Here is a 24,954-nt window from a genome sequence, read left to right as displayed (position 1 = left end):
TGGGCTCTGCCACCTTGGGCAAAAGACCTTGACTATTCACCCGATCCATTGCCCCTCATGATTTTATAAATGCCTATAAGGTCAACCCTCAGCCTCTAATGCTCCAGGGAAAATAGCCCCATCCTATTCAGCTTCTCCCTATAGCTCAAACCTTCCAACTCTGGCAACATCCTTGTAAATCTTTTCCGAACCCTTTTCAAGTTTCACAATATCCTTCCTACAGAAGGAGGACCAGAGTTGTATGCAGAATTAGAATCATAGAATCCCTACAGTGTGGAAGCAGGCCATTTGGTCCATCTAGTCTACACTGACCTTCCAAAATGCATTCCATCCAGACCTGTCCCGCTACCCTATCCCTGTAACCCTGCCTTTCCTATGGCTAATCCACCTAGCCTGCTCATCTCTGGACACTATCAGCAATTTGGCATGGCCAGTCCACCTAACCTATACGTCTTTGGACCATTGGAGGAAACCAGAGCATACGGAGCAAACCCACACAGACATGGAGAGAATGTACAAACTCCACACAGACTGTCACCCGAAGGCGGAATCGAATCCGGGTCCCTAATGCTGTGAAGCAGCAGTGCTAACCACTGAGCCACCATGCTGCCCCAACTATTCCAAAAGTGGCCTCACCAATGTCCTGTACAGCCACAACATGACATCCAAACACCTTTGCTCAATACACTGACCGATGAAGGCAAGCATGCCAAGTGCCTTCTTCACCACTCTGTCGACCTGTGACTGCACTTTTAAGGAACTGTGCACCTGATATGTTGGATAACCTCAGGTTATGGAATAAGTTAACCGATATCATCTAGGGTTGAAGGGTTTGAGCTATAAGGAGAGGCTGAACGGGCTGGGGCTATTTTCCCTGCTGCGTCAGAGGCTGAGGCTATTTGGTCCATTCAATCCACACCGACCCTCAGAGTGACCTTTTTATAGGGGTTTATATAATCATGAGGGACATGGATAGGGTAAATAGACAAGATCTTTTCCCGAGGTGGGGGAAGTCCAAAACTATAGGGCATAGGTTTAAGGTGAGAGGGGAAAGATTTAAAAGGGACCTGAGGGGCAACTTTTTCACACAGAGGGTGATGTGTATATGGAATGAGCTGCCAGAGGAAGTGGTGGAGGCTGGTACAATTACAACATTTAAAAGGCATCTGGATGGGTATATGAATAGGAAGGGTTTAGGGAGTTATAGGGCAAATGCTGGCAAATGGAACTAGATTAATTTAGGATATCTGGTCGGCACGGACGAGTTGGACAGCATGGTCTGTCTCTGTGCTGTATACCTCTGTGACTGAGTTATATTAATGACCGTTTAGTATGGCTTCTAAATAATGTGTTCCATCTTTATTTTCATTTCAGGGTCACCCAAAAGTCTGTGAAAAACTGAAAGCCCTCATGGTAGAGTGGGCAGAAGAATTTAAGAATGACCCTCAACTTAGTCTTATATCTGCTATGATAAAAAACCTGAAAGAACAAGGAGTTACATTTCCTGCAGCAGGTTCTCAGGTAGTTTTTTTTTAATGTTTGTATTGACTAAATAATTTACTCACTGTAGCTTAAGCTCACCATTTGTCAGTTATTGCTGGGGGGAAAAAAGAAACTGTCAAGGTACATATTTGAGACCTTGGTTTAAGTTTTTTTTATCCATTTGTTTATTAATATCTTTATTAGCGATGCTGTTTATCTCTAACCATATTGTTGAGATAGGCTGCAGAACAGGCAAAGGCGAGCCCTGCTTTGGTGGCAAAGGATCCAAATGTAACCGCAATCAAAAGAGAAGAGGAGGACTTAGCGAAAGGTGAGTTTACTCGAAATCAGAGTGCTGAATCAATTCAGATCAATATAGCTTTAGATCAACATTTTTGAAAAAAACATCTTGAAGGCAGATAGCAGCATGATACAATTTTATACCTAAGCTGTTAATAGTTGATCGAAAGCAACCTGAATTTGTTTAGTACATTTAAACATTGATATGCCCCAAAATGCCTTGTATAAAGAGGATACCATGTAATAACTGGGTTAAAAATGTTACAAGAACATATTTGAGGTACAACTAAAGATGTAAGAGTTGAGGATAATTTTTAAATTGGGAAGGTAAAGCAAGGTAGAGAAGTACATGAAGGGCATCCTGAAATGTAAGGTGGTGATGGTTGACAATGTTATTGTATCAAAACTGATAATTATCCTGAATCTGAGTTTTCTATCATTTATTCATATATTCAGAGGAAGACTCAGCGTAACAATTAAGACAGAGTCTGTAAAATTACATATCTTTAGACTTGATACAGGATATTATATCTTGAATTCTTTATGAACATAGTAACAAGAGTAGGCCCTTCAAGCCTGCTCTGCCATTCAGTGAGATCGTGGCTGTTCTGATTTTAACTGCAACTCTATGTTCCTGTATATCCCTGATAATCTTTCATCCCTGTGGTACTTGAGAATCTATCTACATCTGCCTTAAAAAATCTAAAAATTCTGCATCTACTGTTTTGTTTCTCCATCTCTCTTTCAAATGGGCACCCTCTTACTTTGCCATATTTGACCAGGTGACTGATGTAGTCTACTCTTTTCCCATGGTATATTTAGGCATTGTCTCTGTTTTATCCATGGCTTTCATTATCTCTGACTGTATGGCCTGTTGGTCCCCCTACTCCCTGTTTTCTATACATCTGTGTTTCCTCAGTTCTGACTTTTTCCGTTACTTTTACGGAATAGTAATCCTTAATTTACTAAGACTGATTCAAACTAAGTTTATGTCCTGCCTTCTGGAGGTAGAAAAAAATTTGTGGATGTTTGGATTTAAAAGAGCAGAAGTTACAACAGGGAACTGCACTGGAGGAATTGAGGAGTATGGCCGTGGAAGAGTTTGTTAAACAAGGTTTTGAAGTAAAACTACCAAAGGTGAAAAGTCAGTGGGTTCCAGATTATACTCTGGTGATGGATGACCAGGTCTGAGCCTGTGAAAAGATGCTGATGGCAAGAGTTACATAAGGAAGACAGGAATTGCTAGGTGAACAACAAAACAATTCATTTTCGTCTTGAATTTTGTCTATTAACATACTGGTAGTTGCAGGACATAACATTTACGGAGTTGTTAACTTAACATGGCAACCAATCTTTACCATTGTCTAAATGAGTCCTATATATGAAGTGAGAGATTCCAGCCCATAGTGGAATGTTTTGGCATCCATAAAAATGTATATAGATTTTCACAGCCTCAGGATGGCACAAAGCACTTTGCAAACAACAGTTTTACTTCTAAAGTGTAACCATTGTTGTAAGAAGCCCAGCAGCTTGCTTGTTCATAGCGAGCTCCCACAACAGCAATGTGAAGATGACAATGTACGTTGTTTTTTTTTTGATTTTTTTAAATTATCCATTAACGGGATGAGGACTTCGCTGGCTAGGCAGCATTTATTGCCCATCCTTAATTGCCCAGAGGGCAGTTCAGAGTCAACCACATTGCTGTGGGTCTGGAGTCACATGTCGGCCAGATCGGGTAAGGATGACAGCTTCCTTCCCTAAAGGACATTAGTGAGCCAGGTCGGTTTATTCCTGACAATCAGCAGTGGATTCATTGTCATCATTAAATTCTTAATTCCAGATATCTTATTGAATTCGAATTCAACTTCCACCATCTGCTGTGGTGGGATTTGAACCTGGGTCCTCAGCATGTTATCTGGGTCTCTGAATTAACAGTCCAGTGATAATACCACTATGCCATCGCCTCCCCAAGTAAGGGGTAAATATTGTCTAGGATGTCAGAGATAAGCGATCCTAGGACACAATTTAACAGTAAGGAAGTTGTCTACCTGAGGGAACAGACAGGGTTTAATATCTCATTCAAAAGAATCCACCCTTCCTTCAGTTCTCAATTGGAATATCAGCCTAGTTTTCTGCTCAGGTCTCTGGAGTGGAACTTGGAATTTGAGTGATTAGGCTTCCAAGTGAACCAAGACTAACACTGCTCCAATACATTGGTCACCTATTCGTTCCAAGCAACTGCACCTAACATATTTCATACAACAAATTACTTTTATGTATTCTTTATTTAAAAGAAATGAATCTAACCTGCTTCCATTATCTGATTGGGATGCATATTCTATAAGTTCATCACTTGCTTGCTGAAATAATTATTTCACACATGTTAAAAATTTCTGGGATGAGATTGTCAGTGACAAGGCAATTATTTATGGCCTATCTCCATTTGCTTTAGAGAAAGCAATGGTGCCTTACCTTCTTGAACCTCTCCAGGCCACCTGATTTAGCTACCTCACTCCTAGGAACTTGACTCTGTCGAACATCTCCACCTCAGCTTCATTGATGTAGATAGGGGCATTCTCTCCTCCTTGCTTCCTATAGTCGACGATCAGCACTTTAGTTTTGCTAACGCTGAGGGAGAGTTTGTTATCTTTACACCATGTCACCAAGCACTGAATCTCTTTCCTGGATTCTGTCTCATGACTGTTTGATATTGGACCTACAAAGGTTGTGTCATCAGCGAATTTGTAGATGGCGTACGGAAGAAATTTGGCCACACAGTCCTAAGTGTAGAGGGAGGACAGTAAGGGGCTGAGTACGCAGCCTTGTGGGTCGCTGGTATTGAGGATTGTAGTGGAGGAGGCGTTGTTGCCTATCCTCACTACGGTCTCTAGATTAGGAAGTCGAGGATCCAGTTGCAGATGGCAAAGCAGAGACCTAGGTCTTGAAGTTTGGAGATTAATTAATTTGGTTTGGATTATAGTGTTGAAAGCGGAGCTGTAGCGAATAAGTAAAAGCCTGACTTAAATAACCTTATTATCCAGATGCACCAGCAATGAGTTTAGGGCTAGGAAGATAGCGTCTGCTGTGGACCTGATGTATCGCGCTGTGTTAAGCTTCTTGAATCTCGTAGCTGCAGTCATCCAGGCAGAATGTCAATGTCTGGGTTTGTTTAGAAACTCTAGAGTCTTGTTAGTTCTCAGCTTATTGGAATATTGCTTCTATATGACCACTTTGCTAGTCAGAAGAATAAATTAAGACTTATGATAGAAACTACAAGACAGATTTCTTGAACAGTTACATTTTTAAAAATTAATTTGTGGGACATGGGCATCGCTGGCTGGCCAGCATTTATTTCCTGTCCCTAGTTACCCTTGAGAAGGTAGTGGGGGGTTGCCTTCTTGAACTGCTCTAGTCCACGTTGTGGATTGATCCACAATGCCTGTTAGGGAAGGAATTCCAGGATTTTGACCCAATGACAGTGAAAAAAAATTACAATGTATTTCCAAGTCAGGATGGCAAATAGCTTGGAGGGGAACTTGGAGGTAGTGATGTTCCATGAATCTGCTGTCCTTGTCCTTCTAGCTAGAAATGGTTGTGGACTTGTAAGGTGCTGTTTATGGATCTTTGGTGAATTTCTGCAGTGCATCTTGTAGGTAGTACACACTGCTGCTACTAAGCATTGGTGGTGGAGGGAGTGGATGTTTGTGGATGTGGTGCCAGTCAAGTGGGCTGCTTTGTCCTTGTTCCTGTCAAGCTTCTTGAGTGTTGTTGGGGCTACACCCATCTTGGCAGGTGGGGAGTATCCCATCACGCTCCTGACTTGAGCCTTGAAAATGATAGACAGGCTTTGGAAGTCAGAAGGTGAGTCACCCTCTGCAGACTTGCTAATGAATCTAATGTGTGCCCTTACAGTAATTGCAAGCACTATGTGGAAGATGGAACATAAAAGATGCTCCTTGTCAATGTAATTAGACACAATAATGGCGTTGGTGATTTAGCCTTGTATGGCTCATGAATTGGTGGGCTGATTTCATAACCACAAAAGTATAGCTCTTAAATTTCTTTTCAGAGACCGTAGAATGATTCGTGGTTATAATTTCAAGCCCGATTGTGTACATTTAGGAAGTTGACCTTTTTAAAGATGCTTGAGTTAAATTTTAATGGACTGACCCCACCCCCATCTGAAAACCACATTGATGTATTCCTATTCAACTATGTGATGTAAGAACATAACTAAGAGCAGGAGTAGGCAGTTCAGCCCCTTGAGCCTGCTCTGTCATTTAATTCAACCATGGCTGATCTCATCACAGTCTCCACTCCACTTTCCTGCCCATTCCCCTTTTTGACCAATTACTAATTTAAAAATCTTCTATCTCCTCACATTTATCCAGTGTCCTAATATCCACTGCACCCCGGGGTAGTGAATTCCACAAATTCACTACCCTTTGAGAGAAATAATTCTTCCTTATCTCCTTTTTAACCTAAAAGGAGGCAGATTTAAAACAATGACTCACAATGTAGATTGCTGCGCAAGAGGAAATATTGGTTCCAAGTCAACTTTGCCAATCCCCTTCAGCATCTTAAATTCCTCAATTAGATCTGCTCTCATCCTTTTAAAGACTAATGAGTATAGTTCTAAATGGCTCAAACTCCCCTGATAAGACAAGCCTTTCGTCTCTGAAATTTATCTATGAACTTTCTCTGAACTGCCTCTAATGTAATTACATTCCTAATCAAGCAATAGGACCAAAACTGTACGCAGTACTTCATTGATTTTTTTTCTCCCCAATGCCTTGTCCATTTGCAACAACATTCCCCTACTTTTATACTGCATTCCTTTAGCAATAAATGCCAAACTTCCATTTGCCTTTCTTATTACCTGCTGTATCTGCATGCTAGCTTTCCATGACCCATGCACAAGCTTACCAAATCTTGAAGTTCACTTTAGATAATTTGCCTTTTTGTTCTTCTGACTAGAATGAATAACTTCACTTTTACCAACTTAAACTGCCAACTTTTGGCCCATTCATCTAACCCGTCCACATCCATTTGTGAATGTCTTAATCCTCCATTGCAACTGGCTTTTCCACCTACTTTAGTGTCATCTGTGAATTTGGTTATAGACATTCTATCCTTGCAAACATGTCATTAATCTAGATTAAAGTTTTTGGGAAGATTTGCAGCCCTGCTTGTAGATGAGGCTGTAGACTTGCTCGCCGAGCCAGGGTGTTTGATTGCAGATGTTTCGTCACCCTGCTAGGTAACATTGTCAGTGCGCCTCCGGTCAATTGTTGGTGTTCTGTCCTGCTTGTTATTTATGTGCCTCGGTTTGCTGGGGTGGTTGGCATCACTTCTGGTTCTGTTTCTCAGTGGTTTGTATATCGGACCCAGTTCAGTGTGTTTGTTGATGGAGTTCCGGTTGAAATGCCAGGCCTCCAGGATGTCCCCGGCATGTGTCTGTTTGGCTTGTGCTATTATCGATATGTTGTCCCAATCAAATTCGTGTCCTTATTTGTCAGTGTGTATTGAGACCAGTGAGAATTGGTTGTATCTCTTGGTGGCTTGTGTATCTTTTATTGTCAGTTTGCTTCCCGTTTGGCCTATGTAATGTTTCTCACAGTCCTTGCATGGTAGTTTGTATATTACGTTCGTTTTATTGGTTGTGGGTATGAGATCCTTCACGTTCATCAGTGGCTGTTGCAGGGTTGTTGTTGGTTTGTGGGCTACCCTGATACCTAGGGGTCTGAGTAGTCTTGTGGTTATCTCTGGTATGTCTCTGTACGGTAGGGTGACTAGTCTGTCCGGCCGTGTTGTGTCGTCTTTTTGTGGTCAGTCACGGAGGTAACAGTGGATTGTGTTTTTGGGGTATCCATTCCTTTTAAAAACTTTGTATATGTGTTCCTGTTCTGCTTTGTGCAATTCCAAGTTGCTGCAGTGTGATGTGGCCTGTTTGAATAATGCCCTGATGCAGCTCTGTTTTATGGGGTTGCGGTGGATGCTGGAGTAATTAAGTATCTGGGCTGTATGGGTGGTCTTTCTGAATAGGCTACTCTGGAATTCCCTGTTGTTCTTGTGTTCTGCCGTTCATGTCTAGGATGGGTAGTCTGTTATTGTTCTCTCTTTTGTGAATTGGATGCACTGCTTCCACTCCTCGCAAGAATTCCTGAACATCATCAAGGACAAGAGAATAGAAGAGGACGAGGTAATGATATCTGTCGATGTAACAGCACTATTCACACCAATAAACAACCTAACCAAAGAGACAATTGCCACACTGCTGGACGAATCAGGAAAGGAGGCACCCCATAACACCAACAGCATGAACAAGAACAGCACCCTGAAACTACCGGATCCGTGTCTCACAGCCCACTTCACCTTCAACGACTGTATATTCAAACCAATCAACGGAACATCAATGGGATCCCTAATATCAGAAGCGTTAATGCAAAGGTTAGAACAGACAGTGCTCCCCACTATACAACCCAAACTCTGGGTTTGCTATGTAGATAACACCTTCGTGATTATCAAACGCACAAGGCTAGAAGAAACCCATCAACACAAACAACATTCTCACCGGGAAAAATGATCAAATGCTTTCAGGAGTGCAGATGTACGACATCGACACACAGACACACACACCCACCACCATTATCTGCTTTGCTTGTCACATTCCGAAGGACTCTGGCACGTTAGTCAAACATTATGTGCCCTACATGCCACCATACCGACTCTGGTGTGTGTTGACCTTCCAAATGTCCTATTACAACTGCCTTAATAATGGATTCCAACAATTTCCCAATGACACATGTTAAATTGATTGGTCTATATTTTCCTACGTTCTGCCTCCCTTTCCTTTTGAATAAGGGCTTTACTTCAGCATTCTTGCAATCCACTGGACCCTTTACATAATATTCCAAAGTTTCCTGGATTCTAAGTAATGTATCTCTGCAGCCACTTCCTTTATGATCCTAGGATGTATATCAGGCCGTCAGGTCCTGGGGATTTGTCTGCCTTTAATCTTATAGTCAGTGTGTTTTCCCTAGTGATGGCAGTTGGTTTAAGTTCTTCCTTTTCTATAATCTGCCATTACCTGTTAATACAGGGATGTCTCAGTGTCCTCCACTGTGAAAACTGAGGCAAAATATTGATTTAGTGTCTCTGCCATTTCTGTGATCCCCTCTATTAACTCCCATTCTTCTCTAAGGTAATGGTTCCCAGTCCTTTTCAGCATAAAGGCACGACACAATGAGACGAAACGGCACACCATATTTTCATGCTGGACGTGTGGTATTGGGTGTGGTATTGTGGCATATGTCGCTCTGGAGGCTTGTGCGTTTGCAGGCAATAGAGGCCTCTTGGGTTAGCAGATACTGCTTTCAATAATAGACACCGTGGCTCCGGAAGAGATTGGAAGCACAGACGTGGCCTCAAGACTCTGCTAAAGCATGCTGCTTCTTGTGAATTTCATGGCACGGCTCAGTAATCGTCACTGATCATTCCTATCTGTCTCTATTTGTGCGGTTAACTTATTAACTTTATTCCAAATGCTATGCGCATTCAGATACAAAGCCTTTAAATTTATCTTAATATCAGGTTTCCCTACACTTGTACAATTCCTTGGTGCAATTTGATATTTACATGCTTCTTTCATTTTGTGGTTCATCACTAACCTGCACCCCTACCTTGTCCATACAGATTAAAAAAAAAAAAAAAAAAATTTCCATGCAGCTGAACCACCCTGCCATCACCACCACCAATAGGATTGAGCAGCAATGGTCCTTCTAAGCAGCACACATGTGCAGCCACTTTACTGTTCCACACATCACACCAATCGCAACATCCACTTTTGGTTCCAGAATTCACTGCCCTGAACCTTGGCAGCCTGCGCTGCCTGTGAGAGGGAAAGCTGTTCACCAGGACTGTAATCCCAGCATTGTTCAAGTGGACTCCATCCCAATGGAATAGCTCCCTCTTTCCCCAGTACTGGTACCAATATCCCATGAATTCAAACCCAATTCACCTACACCAATCTTTGAGACATACATTTATCTTGTATTGGTGCTGTGCCATTTAGCTCACAGCTCAGTTAGTAATCTGGACATTGTTACCTTTGTGGTTCTACTTCTTAATTTACTACTGAGCTACTCATGCCCTAAGCAGAACTTCTTTCCTTATTCTACATGTATTTTTGGTACCTACCTGTATCATGACAACTAAGTTCTTCTGCAGCTCAGATGAGATATCCTGAACCCTGGTACCACGTAGGCAGCACAGCTTTCAGTATTCTTGTTCCTGGCTACAGAAAATAGTGTCTATTCTGCTAACAATACTATCTCTGATTATGACTTTGTTCTCCACTTCTCTTCTCTCCCCCCACCTCCACTTGAATCGCTCCTTGTCCCAGTGTGCATTACCGCACTGTTTTCAAGGGAATCAACTAATTAATGCCTATCAGTATCCTCAAACACCGCTTTCAGGTTAAATTTTGCATCTCAGTAATTTCCTAAAATGCCCTTTTGCAAAGTAGACCATAGTGTGTTCTTTGCTTCTTGAAACAATGTCTCATTAGAACCCTGTGTGCGCTGATATCAACAAGAAAGAATACGTTAAATAATGGTGACTAAAGATAAAAAAACTTAACATTATTTATTACCTGCAGTATTAAAACTCCATTACCAAAAGGATTTGATATCCTTGCTTTACACTGCAAGATTTTGTATCTCCAGATGTGTGAAACAGTAATGCAGTGTTATTTACTATTGCCACTTGTAGGCTGAACACAAGAACAAAGTATGTTTCTAAATTGAAAGTTTTATATATAAGTTACATTTTTGCAGAGACATGATAAATGTTTTCTCAACATAATCAGTAAGTTATGGAGAATAGAATGTTTCTAACTTTAACACTCTCACTGTCATTTGGTTTCTGTTCATTTTTAGCCATTGAATTGTCATTGAAAGAACAGCGACAGCAACAGACTACAGTCTCTAATTTGTATCCAAGCACTCCGAGTCTTATGACTAGTAAACCTGAAGGACGCAAGGTGCGAGCCATCTATGACTTTGAAGCTGCAGAAGATAATGAGCTCACCTTTAAAGCTGGAGAGATTATTACTATATTAGATGACAGGTAACTGGAAATAAATGGATAGGGAAGGAGTATTCTAAGTAAACCAGTCTTAAAAGCGCATTAACTTGTAGTATAGTCTCATAGAAATTAAATGCAAGAAAAAATAGATGTTTGGTTAGCAAATTTATATAAATTGGAGCATACACAAAAAAAGTCAGTAAGTAAATGAAACAGAAGAGTGCAATAGAATAATGATTTAAAACAGTTGTGATTTGAAATATCACGACACCGAACTATATAACCCTTCACTCATTGTCAATAGTGATCCAAATTGGTGGAAAGGTGAAACATATCAAGGGATTGGATTGTTTCCATCAAATTTTGTGACCGCAGACCTAACAGCAGAACCAGAGATATGTGAGTAATGAAAATGTATTAATTAGTCCATTTATAGTTGTTTATCAAATATAAACATGAGTTCTAAAATTTAACATTACCAATAATTCTGCAAAATAGTATCGGTAAATTTCTTCCGTTAATAAGATCTGAACTTCAAAGTATGCTTTCATTTAGTTAAACACAACTGTGGAGTTTAACAGTATGTTTTACATAATTGTTTATTTTGGCTATTACTAAAGGATGATGTATTCTTCACAGTGAAAATTGAAAAGAAAACTGTACAATTTAGCGATGAGGTTCAAATTGAGACGCTGGAACCAGAACTTGAACCTGTTTATGTTGATGAAGTAAGTGTACGCTATACTTAACTATAATATTGATGATATTCATGCAAAACTGCAGCCACTTGTATTTGTGTGTCTGTTTATCCGTCTGTTCGAGATATTAAGACCTTTTCAAAACAGCATCTTGAGAGAGGTAGGTCTTAAGGAGCATCTTGAGGGAGGAGGGAGAATGGAGAAGTGGAGAGATTCAGAGAAGTGCTGAGGTTAATTCCAAATCTTAGACCTTCAGCAATTGAAGACACATCTGCCAGTTGAGAGCAATTAAAATCTGGGATCAGCAAGCATAAGACATGCACAGCTATCTGGCTGAATTGGAGAACTATGGAAATTGTTTAGTTGGCAAAATCAAAACAAATACTGAAAATGATGCCCTGTTATTCAGAAAAATGAATGCCATGCAGAGCTCAGAACATGGTTTGCTTGTTTCGTACTGTGATGTAAACCAAAGTTGAACTAACCATGACTCCAGCAGAACTTGAACTGTAAATTTTGTACCCAGTTCTGATTTTGATTGTAGATATGCATAATCCTTGTACTGAAAAAAAAATCTTGTGGGTCATTACAGAATGCTCCTTAGACAATTGTGCCAAAATTAATTGAATGTTTCGATTTAGATGGAGATTCTTGCAATGTTGGTTTTAGTACATGTTGTAAGTACTAAATTTAATTGTCTTCAGTACTTTTCTCTGTTTATCTAGTTACAAGCTTGGAAATTGTTGAAGAATCTCCTGCACACTTGATATGTCCATTCAGCTCTATAAACTGTCTCATTCCTTCTTGACAATCTTGTCAGTCTTGCAGCATGTAGAATGTCGGAGCTCTAGCATAATTTGGCATGCTGTAGCTCAACAAGGAAGGAGGATATGCTGGTTCTATTTCACAAAACAAAATGAGGTGAAAATAAAGGAACAGTTAACTGCTGTTTAGATTCAATTATTGAGCAATTAAAGCACAGTGTAAAAGTTGTTTAACTTAAGATGTAAGAGCAATTTAGAAAGGCAGTTCAGAGGAGGTTTACTTGAGACCTGGAATGAGTGAGGTTTTTTTATAAAGCTAGGTTTGACAGGCCAGGCTTGTTTCCACTGGAATTTCGAATAGTGCAGGTGATTGACATGTATAAGGTCTTGAGTGGCCTTGACAAGGTGGATGTGGAAAGAATAGTTCCTCTTGTGGGTCAGCCCAGAACTAAGGGCACTGTTTTAAAATTTAGGGATTGCCCTTTCAGGATAGAAATTAGAATTTTTTGGTGAGGTTTGTGTGATTTTGGCAATGCCTGCCTCAGAAGTTGGTGGAAGTAGGGTCATTTGAATAGCTTTAAGGCAGAACTAGTTAGATTCTTGTTAGGGGGGGGAATTGAGGGTTATCACAGCAGATAGGAATGTGGAATTTGAAATACAGACGGATCAGCCATGATTTTATTGAATGATCGAGCAGGCGCTAGGGGTCAAATAGTCTACCTCTGCTCCTATTTCATGTGTTTCTATGAGAAGGAATGATAAAATAGATGTAAAAAAACTAATTTCCACCAGGGCATAAGCATAAAAATTCAAACAGAACCTCCAATCCCTTTTGTTTAGTTATTAAAATTCAAAGACTTCAAAACCAAAACAAAGCTAAATTAACTGCAGCGTAGAGTCAGCCATGACTTAGTCTTGGTATTCTTTCCTCAGTCAGAAGTTGTACATTCAAGACCCATTTTAGGCTTGACCTCATTGCAATAGTGAGGGAGTGCTGTATTATGAGGGATTCAGATTTCTGGATCATATGGGATTATTAGCAAGATCTAGGTTTTCCCAAGGTTCTGAAACTAAAATCCTGCAAAACAAACAGCACCAGTCACGTGTGGACTTCCTTATCATTGAGGAAGACTTTACAGCAACCTTCTCTAACAACCCAAGTGCAGACAAGATTGCAGAGGCTCTTTCATGTAACTAATTAAGGGGAAAAGTTTCTCATTCATGTACACCTGGTCATCAGATATTCTCACAGAAGTGCCTCTATGCACAAGGCAAGTAGATGCAAATGAAACATTATGAACTGGGCTTTTAAAGATTCTCTGATTTTTTTTTTTTTTCCCTGCTGCTTTAGAAGTGTCTATCTGACAGCAAGACCAAGATAATTATATCTCTGTTTTTCTCTATGCTCCAAGCCGGTCTGAGCAAATAATACAAATCCATTCAAGATCTGTTGGCACCTAGCATCCTTTTTAGCAGGTTTACAAGATGCCTTCAGGCAATAAACATTTTACAGATACTCTGCTAAATTTAAGCTAATAATATAACAGGTGGCTATTTAAAACAAAACACTGTTCAACTGTAGTTTTGTAATGCAGTATGCCAGTCAAGGTTGATTATACAGGTCATACCATAGGCTGTGTACTATTGAAGTAATTTTTGCATGAAATGGTGATGCTGCATGTCCACATATGGTTAACTGATTATACAACAAAGAACTAAATATAGTGTAGGTGTGACTGCTGAGAAGTAGCATTTGTCTCTTTAAATATGCTGACCATTGTTGAAAAATGTAGCATTGAGTTGAGTCTCGCAACTTGAGTTTGTGAGCAAATTTAAAACAGGTTGTAGAGAATGGAATATATCTTGATCGCAATAGATGTATCATTATTGACATCTGTCTTGCTTAAAACAACTGGGCCCTTCATAATTTGTCACTGAATGGCATCCTAATCCAATGTCATAACACCATCAAACTGTTGAGTGTATCTAAAATGGGATGTGCGTATTCGTTCTGTTGTAAAATGAGCTGAAGCATCATTATCGCTCCAGCAATGATCTTGTGATCGTTTTCATTTCATTTATTCAACTTTTTAAAAAATTTACTCATTTATTGCCTCACCTACTTCCCTTGAGAAAGTGGTGGTGAGCTGCCTTCTTAACTGCTGCAACCCATTTCCTCTAGATCGACTCTCACTGCAATTATATTGGAATATAGGACATCAGTGTGGTCAAATGACATTACAACGTAACAATGTAAAGTCCTTTAACTCATTCACTGAAGGCTTGCAAAGTCACTTTTGGCTCTAATCACCACAGTAACTCAGATTTTTCTTTTGACTTGCGTGGTTGTGGTCTTATCACACTTGAGAACAGATGCAGTCAGTGCACTTCCTTCACATTATTGCTGCAGACTTCTGGGTTTTAATACTTGGAACGGCAAAGATTTCGCAGTTACTGCTGATTCACAGGAGCTATCTCTATGGAATTTTAAAACAGTTTACTGAGTTAAGATGTGAAATGATAGTAATCAAGAATACTGCAATGCCACATTTCAAACTACAACAAGCAAACTCTAATGACTATTAAACATTGAACCTTGATAGTACAAATACCCTAATCTAATGATCAGTGTACTTCGTTCTTTCATTTTTTTTTTTTCACATTTTTAAATCAATTATTCAAAATAACTTATTTAGCTTCAACTCTTGTCAGTGATAGAAGTTGATTTTGAAATAAGTATCATGTGTAGCCATTTAGGACTTGGTTTTTCTGTCTTTTGTTTGATAATACTTCCAACTTAACTGCAAAGTATTTGACCTCAATTTTAAGGTGTTAGTGTCTTGCTCTGGATTACAGAGGAAATAGTTTATCTATATCCACTTTGTTGAATCTCCTTTATAATTTTTAGTATCTAATTTGGATGAACTCTTAACCCTGTTATCTCAGAATATTTGGGAACTTTATGCAGTCTGTTAACCCTATAAGCCCTGATTAATTTTAGTGAATCTGATCTGTATCCTTGCCAAGGACATTAGCAATCCTCAGGAACTATATACCCAAAACTGACGCAGCTTGGATCTGACAAATGCTGTGTGTAACTGAAATGTTACTTTCTCACTTTTCCGTTCCAAGCACCTTCAGATAATGCCTGATCTTTCATTAGTTATTTTGTTTGTTTTCTTTTGCCTTTGGGTCAGCTTTTAATGATTGTGTAGATGTACAATTAAGTATTTTTGATCCTTCTAATCTCTCACTGTTAAGAAAACTTGTCTGTGATTCAAGTTGGGTGACTTCACGCTTTTCCACATGGAATTCCATCTGTGATCATTTTGTTCATCACTTAGTACATGTGTTTTTGTAACTTCCTTCAACAGATATTGCTGTATCTCAAGACTAAATGTCGTCTGTGCACTTTGATGTTTGACTGATCTGTTCTCTGTGAAAAATACTAGGGAGAATTTCTTATCACAATTTGTCAATGAACACTTAATCCACAAGCTTTGTCTCTTTTCTCTCAATAAATCCATTTCATAAAGGATGCATCCCATTCTGTTAACTCTTACCGTTGCTCATAATCTCTTGCTTTGAATCTTACCAAATGCCTTCTGGAAATCTGTAAAGACCTTGTCCTGGTCATTCGTTAACCGTTGTGTTAGTGACTTTTCAAAAAAAAAATGGAAATTCAAACAGATTATCCACAGTCGACCCTTCTCATTAATGTATTCTTTTGCACTGGTTATTCAATTGACCTGACCAAGAGGTAAATCTTGTCATCTCTGATAAACTTCAGCAAATTACCTAGAATTAATACATTGACAGGTCTATAGTTGAGTGTGTTTCCCTCACTCTTTCGCTCATGCTCTCTTCAATAATGGTGTGATGCTTGTATGCTGTCAATCCAAAGACCCTATTCCTTAACCTAGAGATTTTCAAAGTGATGGTTTATTTAGCTGCAGTTTATTTGCTGGCCTATTTTGGTACTGTGTGTGGTGGATGGGGATTTGTCTGTCTTAAGTTCCATTATTTTCTCTGGTACTATAGTGTTTTATTAATTTCAATAGGAAAGGATGGATCAACTATTACAGATGTTGCAGAGTGCTAACCCCACAGATGGTCAACCAGATTCACAAGAACTGCTTCATCTAGAAGGTGGGATAGCTGTATGATTTCTGTTATTAATTGCCCTGTTCCATAACGCATTAGCAAATGATAAAATAACAGTAGTATATTTAAATAGAGCGTTTGCAAATGATGTACCAATACTGCAATATTGATTTTAATTTAGCATTTGGAGTCTGAGTCAAACAAAATTTGACCACATAAGGGGGATATTAATCAGATGACTGCACACTTTGCTGGAAGAGTTAAGAAGGTGGAAAGGTTTAAAGAGAGAATTTGTGACTTGGGGACTAGGCAGTTGAAGTCATGGTTGCCAGTGGTGGAGTAATTAAAATTGGGGATAAGCAAGAGGCTTGAATTGTAGGAACGCAGAGATCTTGGCAGTTGAGAATAAGTTCTTCCAGCATTTGTAACCAGAGAGATGAGGAAAGAAGAGACCAGGAATGATAATTTTAAAATTAAACTTCTTGACCAAGAGTCATTGGAGGTCAGCAAGTATAAGGGCTTTGGGACTTGGTGTGAGTTAGGATATGGACAGACAGGTTTTTTGGATCAGCTGAAATTTATGGAGGGTATAAGATTTGAGATTGGCAGAAAGAATCAGAATAGTTAAGTGTAGAGGGGGAAAAGTGTGGTTTAGTGGGAACACATGAGTGATGTTACTGAGCTGGATGTAAATGGTTTCAGTGATGGTCAAAATTTCATTGCAGGGTTAAATAGAAGGATTAATTTGTGAAATTGTCTAAAACCAAAACAGACAATGGTCAGTGAGAATGATTGATAGAATTAGTGGTTAGTGGCTTTTGGAGTGGATCAAAGTCTATGGCTTTGCCCCCTCCAATATTTAATTGGAGTAATTGTTCATCCTGTACTGGATGCCAAACAGGAAGTGTGACAAATCCGAGGCAGTCTGGAGAGGTGCATGTAATCAACTTATACATGGAACCTGAAATTGTCATTTTGGCTGATATCTCCAGAGGGCAGTACATAAATGAGACATACCTACAGACTGAAATCCCAGCACAGATTAGGGGCAGCACGGTGGCTCAGTGGTTAGCACTGCTACCTCACAGCACCAGGGACCTCGGTTCAATTCCACCCTCTGGCAACTGTCTGTGTGGAGTTTGTACATTCTCCCCTTGTCTGCGTGGGTTTCTTCCGGGCGCTCCGGTTTCCCCTCTCAGCCCAAAGGTGTGTAGGCTAGGTGGATTGGCCGTGCTAAATTGCCCGTAGTGTTCAGGGGTGTGTAGTTTAGGTGGGTTATAGGGGAATGGGTCTGGGTGGGATGCTCCGAGGGTCAGTGTGGACATGTTGGGCCAAAGGGCCTGTTTCCACACTAGGGATTCTATGATCTTCTATGATTATGCTCGTTAATGATTATTTGTATAATATTTGTTATTAATGACCTGCAAACAGGAACAGAGTGTAACATAGCAAAATCCCCATTGATACATAGGTAGGAAAACAGGCTGTGGTGAGAAAATAGAGTTTACAGATGGATATTGACTGGCAAGGAGAGTGGGCCAGAATCTGGCTGATGAAGTTTAGGGATGTGGATAAGTGCGAGGTTGTCCGTTTTGGTCAGAAAAATAAAAAGGCAACTTATTATTACTAAAAGGTCAGATACAAAGTGCGTCAGTGCAGAGGGAACTGGGTATCCTTCTGCCTGAATCACAGGAAGTAGGTGTGCAGGTGCAGCGTGTAATAAGAAAAGTAAATGGAATCCTGGCAATTATTGCAGAAGGACTGGATTATAAAAGTAAAGAAGTATTGTCCGAATTATATAAGGCATTGGTGAGACCACACCTGGAGTATTATTCCCAGTTTTGGATCTTCTTACTTGGCACTGGAGGTAGCTCAGAGGAGGTTCACCAGATTGATTCCAGGGATGAAAAGGCTGTTCTGTGAGAAGTGGTTGATTAGCTTGGGCTTTAAAAGAATGAGCGGGCATCTGATTTTGAATTACACGACATGCTAAATGCGATTAATAAGGTGGATGTTGAACGTATGCTGCCCCTTGTAGGACAGTCTCAAACAAGAGGGCATAGATATAGAGTGAGAGGTGGTTGTTTCAAAACTGAGCTGAGGAGAAACTACTTCTCAGAGGATTGTGAATCTACGGAATTGGAGTTAATCAGCACATTAAAGAAAGAAATAGAGATGTTTCCGATGAAAAGCAAGATAAAGGGCTGTGGGGAGTTGGCAAGAAAGTGGAGTTGAGATCAAGATCATTTCAGCCATGATCATGTTATAAGGTGAAGCAGGCTCGAAGGGCTGAATTGCCAACGCCCGTTCCTAATTCCTATGTTCCTATTTATTACCATCTAATTAGTTAGTTTTAAACTTTTCCATTGCTCTGTTTATTCAATGCTGATCTTTTCTGCCTCACCCTATCTTGCCAGAAGCAAGTTTAGAAAAATATTTCTCCCATCTCTTAATCTTTCCCAGGTATCTGTCACCAAATGGGACCACTCATAGATCAGAAGTTAGAAGAAATTGACAGGTAAAAGTCTTATTTTCACAGTTTGTTCGTCGTTTCGTGCCATGCTGATGCTAACTTGTATTTTGCATATAACTAACAGACATGCTGCATAAGTCCTCGAGGCATGACTGTGCTATAGCAGAATAACCAGAGCAGGGTGTAGGAATTTGCTATGAAGCCCAGGTCCTCAGAATTTCAGACTTTTTTTTAAAAAAAACTTTCAAACATTAAAATACTGATGGTAGAGAGTTGCTTTTTGGACAGAAGACCTGTGACGAGCGGTGTGCTGCAAGGATAGGTGCTGGGTACACTGCTTTTTGTCATTGATATAAATGATTTGGATGTGAGTATAGGAGGAATGGTTAGTAAGTTTGCAGATGACACCAAAATTGATAATGTAGTGGACAGTGAAGAAGGTTATTTCAAAATACAGGAGATCTTGATCAGATGGGCTCGAGGGAGAGGCTGAATAGGCTTGGGCTTTTTCTCTTGAAGAGGAGACAATGCTAGCAAGGTGACCTTGGCCTTTTAAAAACTGAAACAACTGCGGAAGCTGTAAATCAGGAACAGAACCAGAAGTTGCTAGAACAACTCAGGCAGCATCTGTGAAGAAAAATTAGAGTTAACGTTTTGGGTCCGTGAACCTCGGTTCTGAGGAACGGTCACCGGACCCAAAACGTTAACTCTGATTTTTCTTCACAGATGCTGCCAGACCTGCTGAGCATTTCCAGCATCTTCTGTTTTTGACCTCGTCATTTTGCTTCCTATGCCCCTTTCCATTGCCCTATTTTTATCCTGGTGGCAGAGGACTACCTGGAGATAAGTCTCCCTAATGGCAGTCAATTGGAAAAGCAGCAACAGAACATTCTGTTTTCAGATGGATGTGTAAGTTATTGCAATGAAGTTGTTTGTCTGGACTCATTCTACCTCGTCTCTGAAAGGTAGATGTCCAGAGATTGCCTGGTGCTTGTTTCCTTAACGCAGATGATGCTATTCCATGAAATGTGATGACTGGAAAAGACGATTGTTTCAGAATCTCATTTCACCACCTTCTGTCAGTGGAAGGGAGCTTGAAAACTCTCAGGCCCACCAATTTTTAATTGTACATGCTGCAATGTCCTGGACTAACTTTTATGCCTGTTTATTGAAATTTTAGGAAACACTCTGAACTATCGGATTTAAATGTGAAAGTGATGGAGGCTCTATCCTTGTATGCTAAGTTGATGAATGAGGATCCGATGTATTCCATGTATGCTAAACTCCAGAGCCAACAGTATTACATGCAACCATCTTCTGTAGCGGTTTCTCAGGTGTGTTCCAAGTTATTTATAGTAACGAAAAAATTACTGTGGCAGTGCATTCTTGTTCTTGCTCTAATAAGGATTTTTGATACACTTTTTCCTGAGCACTTAGTTTCTTTTCAGGTTTTAAATAAAATATCATTTTAATTGCCAAATTAGGTAATCTGATATTGTGCTTTTACCACACCGACTGTCAGACATGAATATCCAAAACAATTTGGGGAGAAATGCTTGAACAGCAGTAATTCTTTTTGTATGGCAGTTGATGTTATTGAAACTTAATCAATATTGACTCAGCGGAACTGCTTTCTGCCTGTATCGTTTGTACTGACTTGGATCACGATAGGTGGATCTTGCCCCTCCCACTTCTTCCAAGGAAAACATTCCAGCCGTTTTAATTTCTTCACATAATGGATCTGCTTATCCCTGGCATAATTCTGGAAAATCTCCACTGCATCCCTTCCAAATTCTTGGTAGTCTTGCTGAAGTCGTCTGCCCAACACTGGGCACCATACTAAACTGAGGCCCAGCTAGTCATTTATCAACGTTTAACTTAACTTCCTTAGTTTTGCCCTCTTGTCTCTGTTTATAAAGCCAGAAACTGAAATCTTCTTTGTTTTGTGTTTAAAAACTTCATCTGGTGTATTAGTCCACAGAGCAACCAGAGTGACAAATCCTTCCATGTCATCAACTCTAGTTGTCATCATTGGGGAAATTCTTTTATCATTTGTTTTGCAGTCTTTTAAAATGATAAGTTGTATTCATGTATGCATTAATATGCTATTAAGCACTTCATGCATTGTACTTTTGAAATAGAATTACTTAACTGTTGGCAAATATGGCACCAAACTTATACAAAGTAAGATCCCTTCCACATGATTGTTCGCTTAAGCTGATTTAAGGGGTGCTGTTTGAACGTTTACCAGAGCACTGGAATATGCCCTACTCTTAAAATGGTTCCAGGACAGCCATCGGAATGGGCAGGTACAACATTGGCTAAATATTTTATCTGAAAGACTACAGCTCATCCAGTGCAGCACACCTTCAGTACAGCATTGAAATGTGAGCCTAGATTATTTTCCTAATCCTCATGTGGTTATGAATACAACCTTCTGAGTAAGGTGAGAGTGCTTCCAACTCTGCTAAATTGAAACATATTTTGGTTACCTTTTGCTCGTTTTTATTTTTGTTCTGTTGTTTCAATTTATAGGAGTGACATTTTACCCAAAGAGGCACATCTGGCGCCTGTATAACTCTGTAATGAATCTTGTAACCTAATTGTGCTTGGCTGCCTGAATCCTTTGCTGCTGCAAATACTCTGTTTACAGACTAGAAATGTTTACCGTTCAGAAGATACCATTCTGTTGCAAAAAAATTTTAAAAATGCTGCTTCTCTTAGTATGCTTCAATACTAAAAATACATTCTAAAGTGTTTGTTTAATTCTACTTTAAACACTGTGTGTAGGTATATACCGGACAGCCTCCAAGTGGTGCATATGTAATATCTGGAACACCTCAGTTGGCTTCAGGCCAGGGGTACAGTATTCCATCAGATCAAGTTCCATCTCTCAGTCAAGCTGGTCTACCACTAACTGTTAGCTCAGCCCTGTCCAGCCAGCAAGCTCCAACATCGTATACCAGGTAAGTGATAATTAATATGCACCATCTGTTCTAACCCATTTTCCATCTGATATTTTTCATGTCCATTGCAAAACTAAACAGCTGTGGATCATTTTCAGCCATTGCATATGTTAATTGCTAATTTGAAGCTTTGTGCAATAATATGAATATATAATTAATTACTTTCGAACACTTGCAGACAAAGGTTTTGTGTTTAAAAGAAAATGTCTAAATATACCCAATAGCCAAGTTCCGTACCCATGAAGACAGCCTCAACCGTGATCTTGGGTTCACGACGAACTACATATGACTCCACCACACTGTTCTGTATCTGTAAAATCTTCCTTACTGTCCTTCCTGTTTTGACATCATCACCTTGATAAGTTGTTATGATCTCTCTACCTTAATTAGTTTGTACAGTTTTGGATGACTTATTACTTTGGCTAGACCCTCGGCTCATGACTCTTACACCTATTATGTTATTCCATTCATTTGGTTTGTCTTCAGCAACAACTTTATTTTTAATTTTTTGTAATTATCTCTCTGCTTCATTTAATCGAATTATAGGTCATCCCTTCACTTGTTATTCAGCTGTTGACACTTTACTCACACTGTCTGACACTCTTGATCACTTGTCAACGCCTATTATTTGGCCTGTTGACACTCCGCTCATACCATTTTTATGATCTTTTGATCTCTCTGCTTATAAATTTCATGCCTGTGTGCTTCTTTCTCGTTTCACCTGATGAAGAAACAACACTTCTTCGAAAGCTTTGATTTCAAATAAACCTGTTGCTCTATAACCTGGTGGTGTCTGATTTCTGAACTTGTCCACCCCAGTCCAACACCGGCACCTGCACATCAAATTTGTGTGGTCTTGTAAATATCTTCAACTCGGAATAAAAGAACCTCGGATCCATTTGTTTGGGTTGTTGGCTGTATATTTCTGGTACAATGCACTATTAGTAATAAAAGATCTGTGGATTAATTTTAAACATTAGTGACTTTGTTTAAATACAGCTGGTTTTAAGGATGCCACTAATTAAATTAAAAATACAAATAAAATACAATAAGTGCTTATAATTTAAAGTATACTAATTACTGTAAGTCTTCAGGCACTGAAAATGTGTAATTGTAAATTCAGATCTAACATCCTTGCTGGTTTGTCAGCTTCTTACAATTTTATATACATAACTTGAGTGAAGGAATCAAAAGTGTGGTTGCTAAATTTTCTGAAGATACAAAGATATGTAGAAAATGAGTTGTGAAGAGAACGTGAGACTGCAGAGGGATATAGACCGGTTAAGCGAGTGAGCAAAGATCTGGCAATTGTGGGAAAATATGAAATTGTCTATTTTGACGGGAAGAATGGTGAGAGATTGTAGGACTCTATGCAGAGGGACATGGGTGTCATGAATGAATTGATGTTCATTGTGAGAAGAACTGAATGCAAAAGCAGGGGTACTTGTGCATGAACCATAGAAAGCTAGCACACGTGTGCAGCAGGTAATCAGGAAGGGTAATGGAATGTTAGCCCTTATTTCAAGGGCCTTGGATTATAAGAGTAGGGATGTCTTAACGATAACTATACAAGGTGCTATTGAGGCAACAGCTGGAGTACTGTGATAACAAGGTGTAGAGCTGGATGAAAACAGCAGGCCAAGCAGCATCAGAGGAGCAGGAAAGCTGATGTTTCGGGTCGAGACCCTTCTTCAGAAATACTGTGAGCAGTTTTGGTCCCCTTATTTAAGAAAATATATTATTTCTTTGGACAAATTCAGAGAAGGTTCACCAGGATGGTCCCAGGATGGCTGGATGTCTTATGAGCAAAGATTAAACCGGTTTGGGACTCTACTCACTGGAATTTTAGAACCATGGGAGGTGATCTCATTGAAACATATAAGATTCTTAATTGGCTTGACAGAGAAAATGCTGAGAGGATGTATCCCCTCATGGGAAAGTCTAGGACCAGAGGTCACTGGTGGCAGCGTCTGGAGGGGTCTCAGAAGGGAAGCAGGTGGTGTGAGACCAGGCTTATGGCTCCAGCTCAGGTGGGAGTGGTGACATTGGGGGCGGGCCCATAATGGAGACTGCAGGGCTCATAACGGAGACCCTGGCAAATGTCAAGCAGACTCTATTGCAATAAAATCTTCATATATTCAGTGTTTCCAGATGATGCTGGAGCATGGCGATGCTTTGCATGTGAAAAAACACTTTTCCCTGTTTCTTTTTATATACATGTGACTCTAAATCTAAAACCTAAATAGTCTCAGAATTAAGGAGTACCAGTTTAAGATTGAGATTAGGAGGAATTTCTTCTGAGTGTTGAGAGTCTTTGGAGTACCTTGCCACGGACAGCTATGGAGGCAGAGTCCTCCTGTATATTTAAAGCTCAGATTCTTGAGCAGTAGGGGGAATCAGTAGGTGAATCAAGGTTTATGGGGAAAAGCCAGGAAAGTGGATGTGAGGAGTGCAGAGCAGTTTCGAAGGGCTGTGCGGCCTACTGTTGTTCCAATTTTTATGGTCTTCTATTCCCTCAAGAAATGAAGAAAAACTGTTATACTGTTTCAGTAAATCGATCTATTGCATTTTCTTCGCCGGATTGCATGAGTTATATATGTGCAAGTGCACAATATATATTTCTAGAACCTGTATTTTTCTTGTGAATTCCAGTAATGTTTTGTGCACTGTTATGCTTCTTGCAGTAAAATGATAAGCATTCCTATACAATAAATGAAACAACAACATAGGATTGGCATTAAATTCTAGATGCATGTTATTACATTCCTTTAGATAGTATCATTGACCACAGATATTTACTAATTTATTTGGCCAAGAGGGAGCTCTGAACCTTCCAAAGTGGTATTTAAGATAGGGAGCAGGTAGAGGAAATTTTGGGCACAGGGACATATGCTATCACTAAGGGCTTTTGTGGTACAGTGGTAGTACCTCTGAGCCAGGAGACCTGGGTTTCAAGTCCCACCTATCCCGGTGTTAGTAAGAACCGCCGATGCTGGAGTCCGAGATAACAGTGTGGAGCTGGAGGAACACAGCAGGCCAGGCAGCATCAGAGGAGCAGGAAAGCTGACGTTTCGGGTCGG

At 39.8% G+C, this 24,954-nt stretch overlaps 1 protein-coding gene across 1 annotated transcript in view; it reads left to right on the top strand.

Annotated features, from left to right (window-relative positions):
• stam (signal transducing adaptor molecule (SH3 domain and ITAM motif) 1) overlaps positions 1-24,954 on the top strand; it is a 57,972-nt gene that overhangs the window by 29,052 nt on the left and 3,966 nt on the right. The window contains exons 6-14 of the mRNA XM_048615921.1: positions 1,375-1,521; positions 1,723-1,813; positions 10,722-10,911; positions 11,174-11,268; positions 11,509-11,597; positions 16,393-16,480; positions 18,899-18,953; positions 20,089-20,242; positions 21,699-21,874. Coding sequence (XP_048471878.1) covers positions 1,375-1,521; positions 1,723-1,813; positions 10,722-10,911; positions 11,174-11,268; positions 11,509-11,597; positions 16,393-16,480; positions 18,899-18,953; positions 20,089-20,242; positions 21,699-21,874 — 1,085 coding nt within the window. The remainder of the gene's footprint in view (positions 1-1,374; positions 1,522-1,722; positions 1,814-10,721; positions 10,912-11,173; positions 11,269-11,508; positions 11,598-16,392; positions 16,481-18,898; positions 18,954-20,088; positions 20,243-21,698; positions 21,875-24,954) is intronic.

This window comes from Rhincodon typus, chromosome 2 (assembly GCF_021869965.1).
Source record: "Rhincodon typus isolate 14 chromosome 2, sRhiTyp1.1, whole genome shotgun sequence".
NCBI classification, from domain to species: domain Eukaryota; kingdom Metazoa; phylum Chordata; class Chondrichthyes; order Orectolobiformes; family Rhincodontidae; genus Rhincodon; species Rhincodon typus.
Note: the sequence above shows the minus strand (reverse complement) of the source record. Positions and strands in the feature narration are given on the sequence as shown.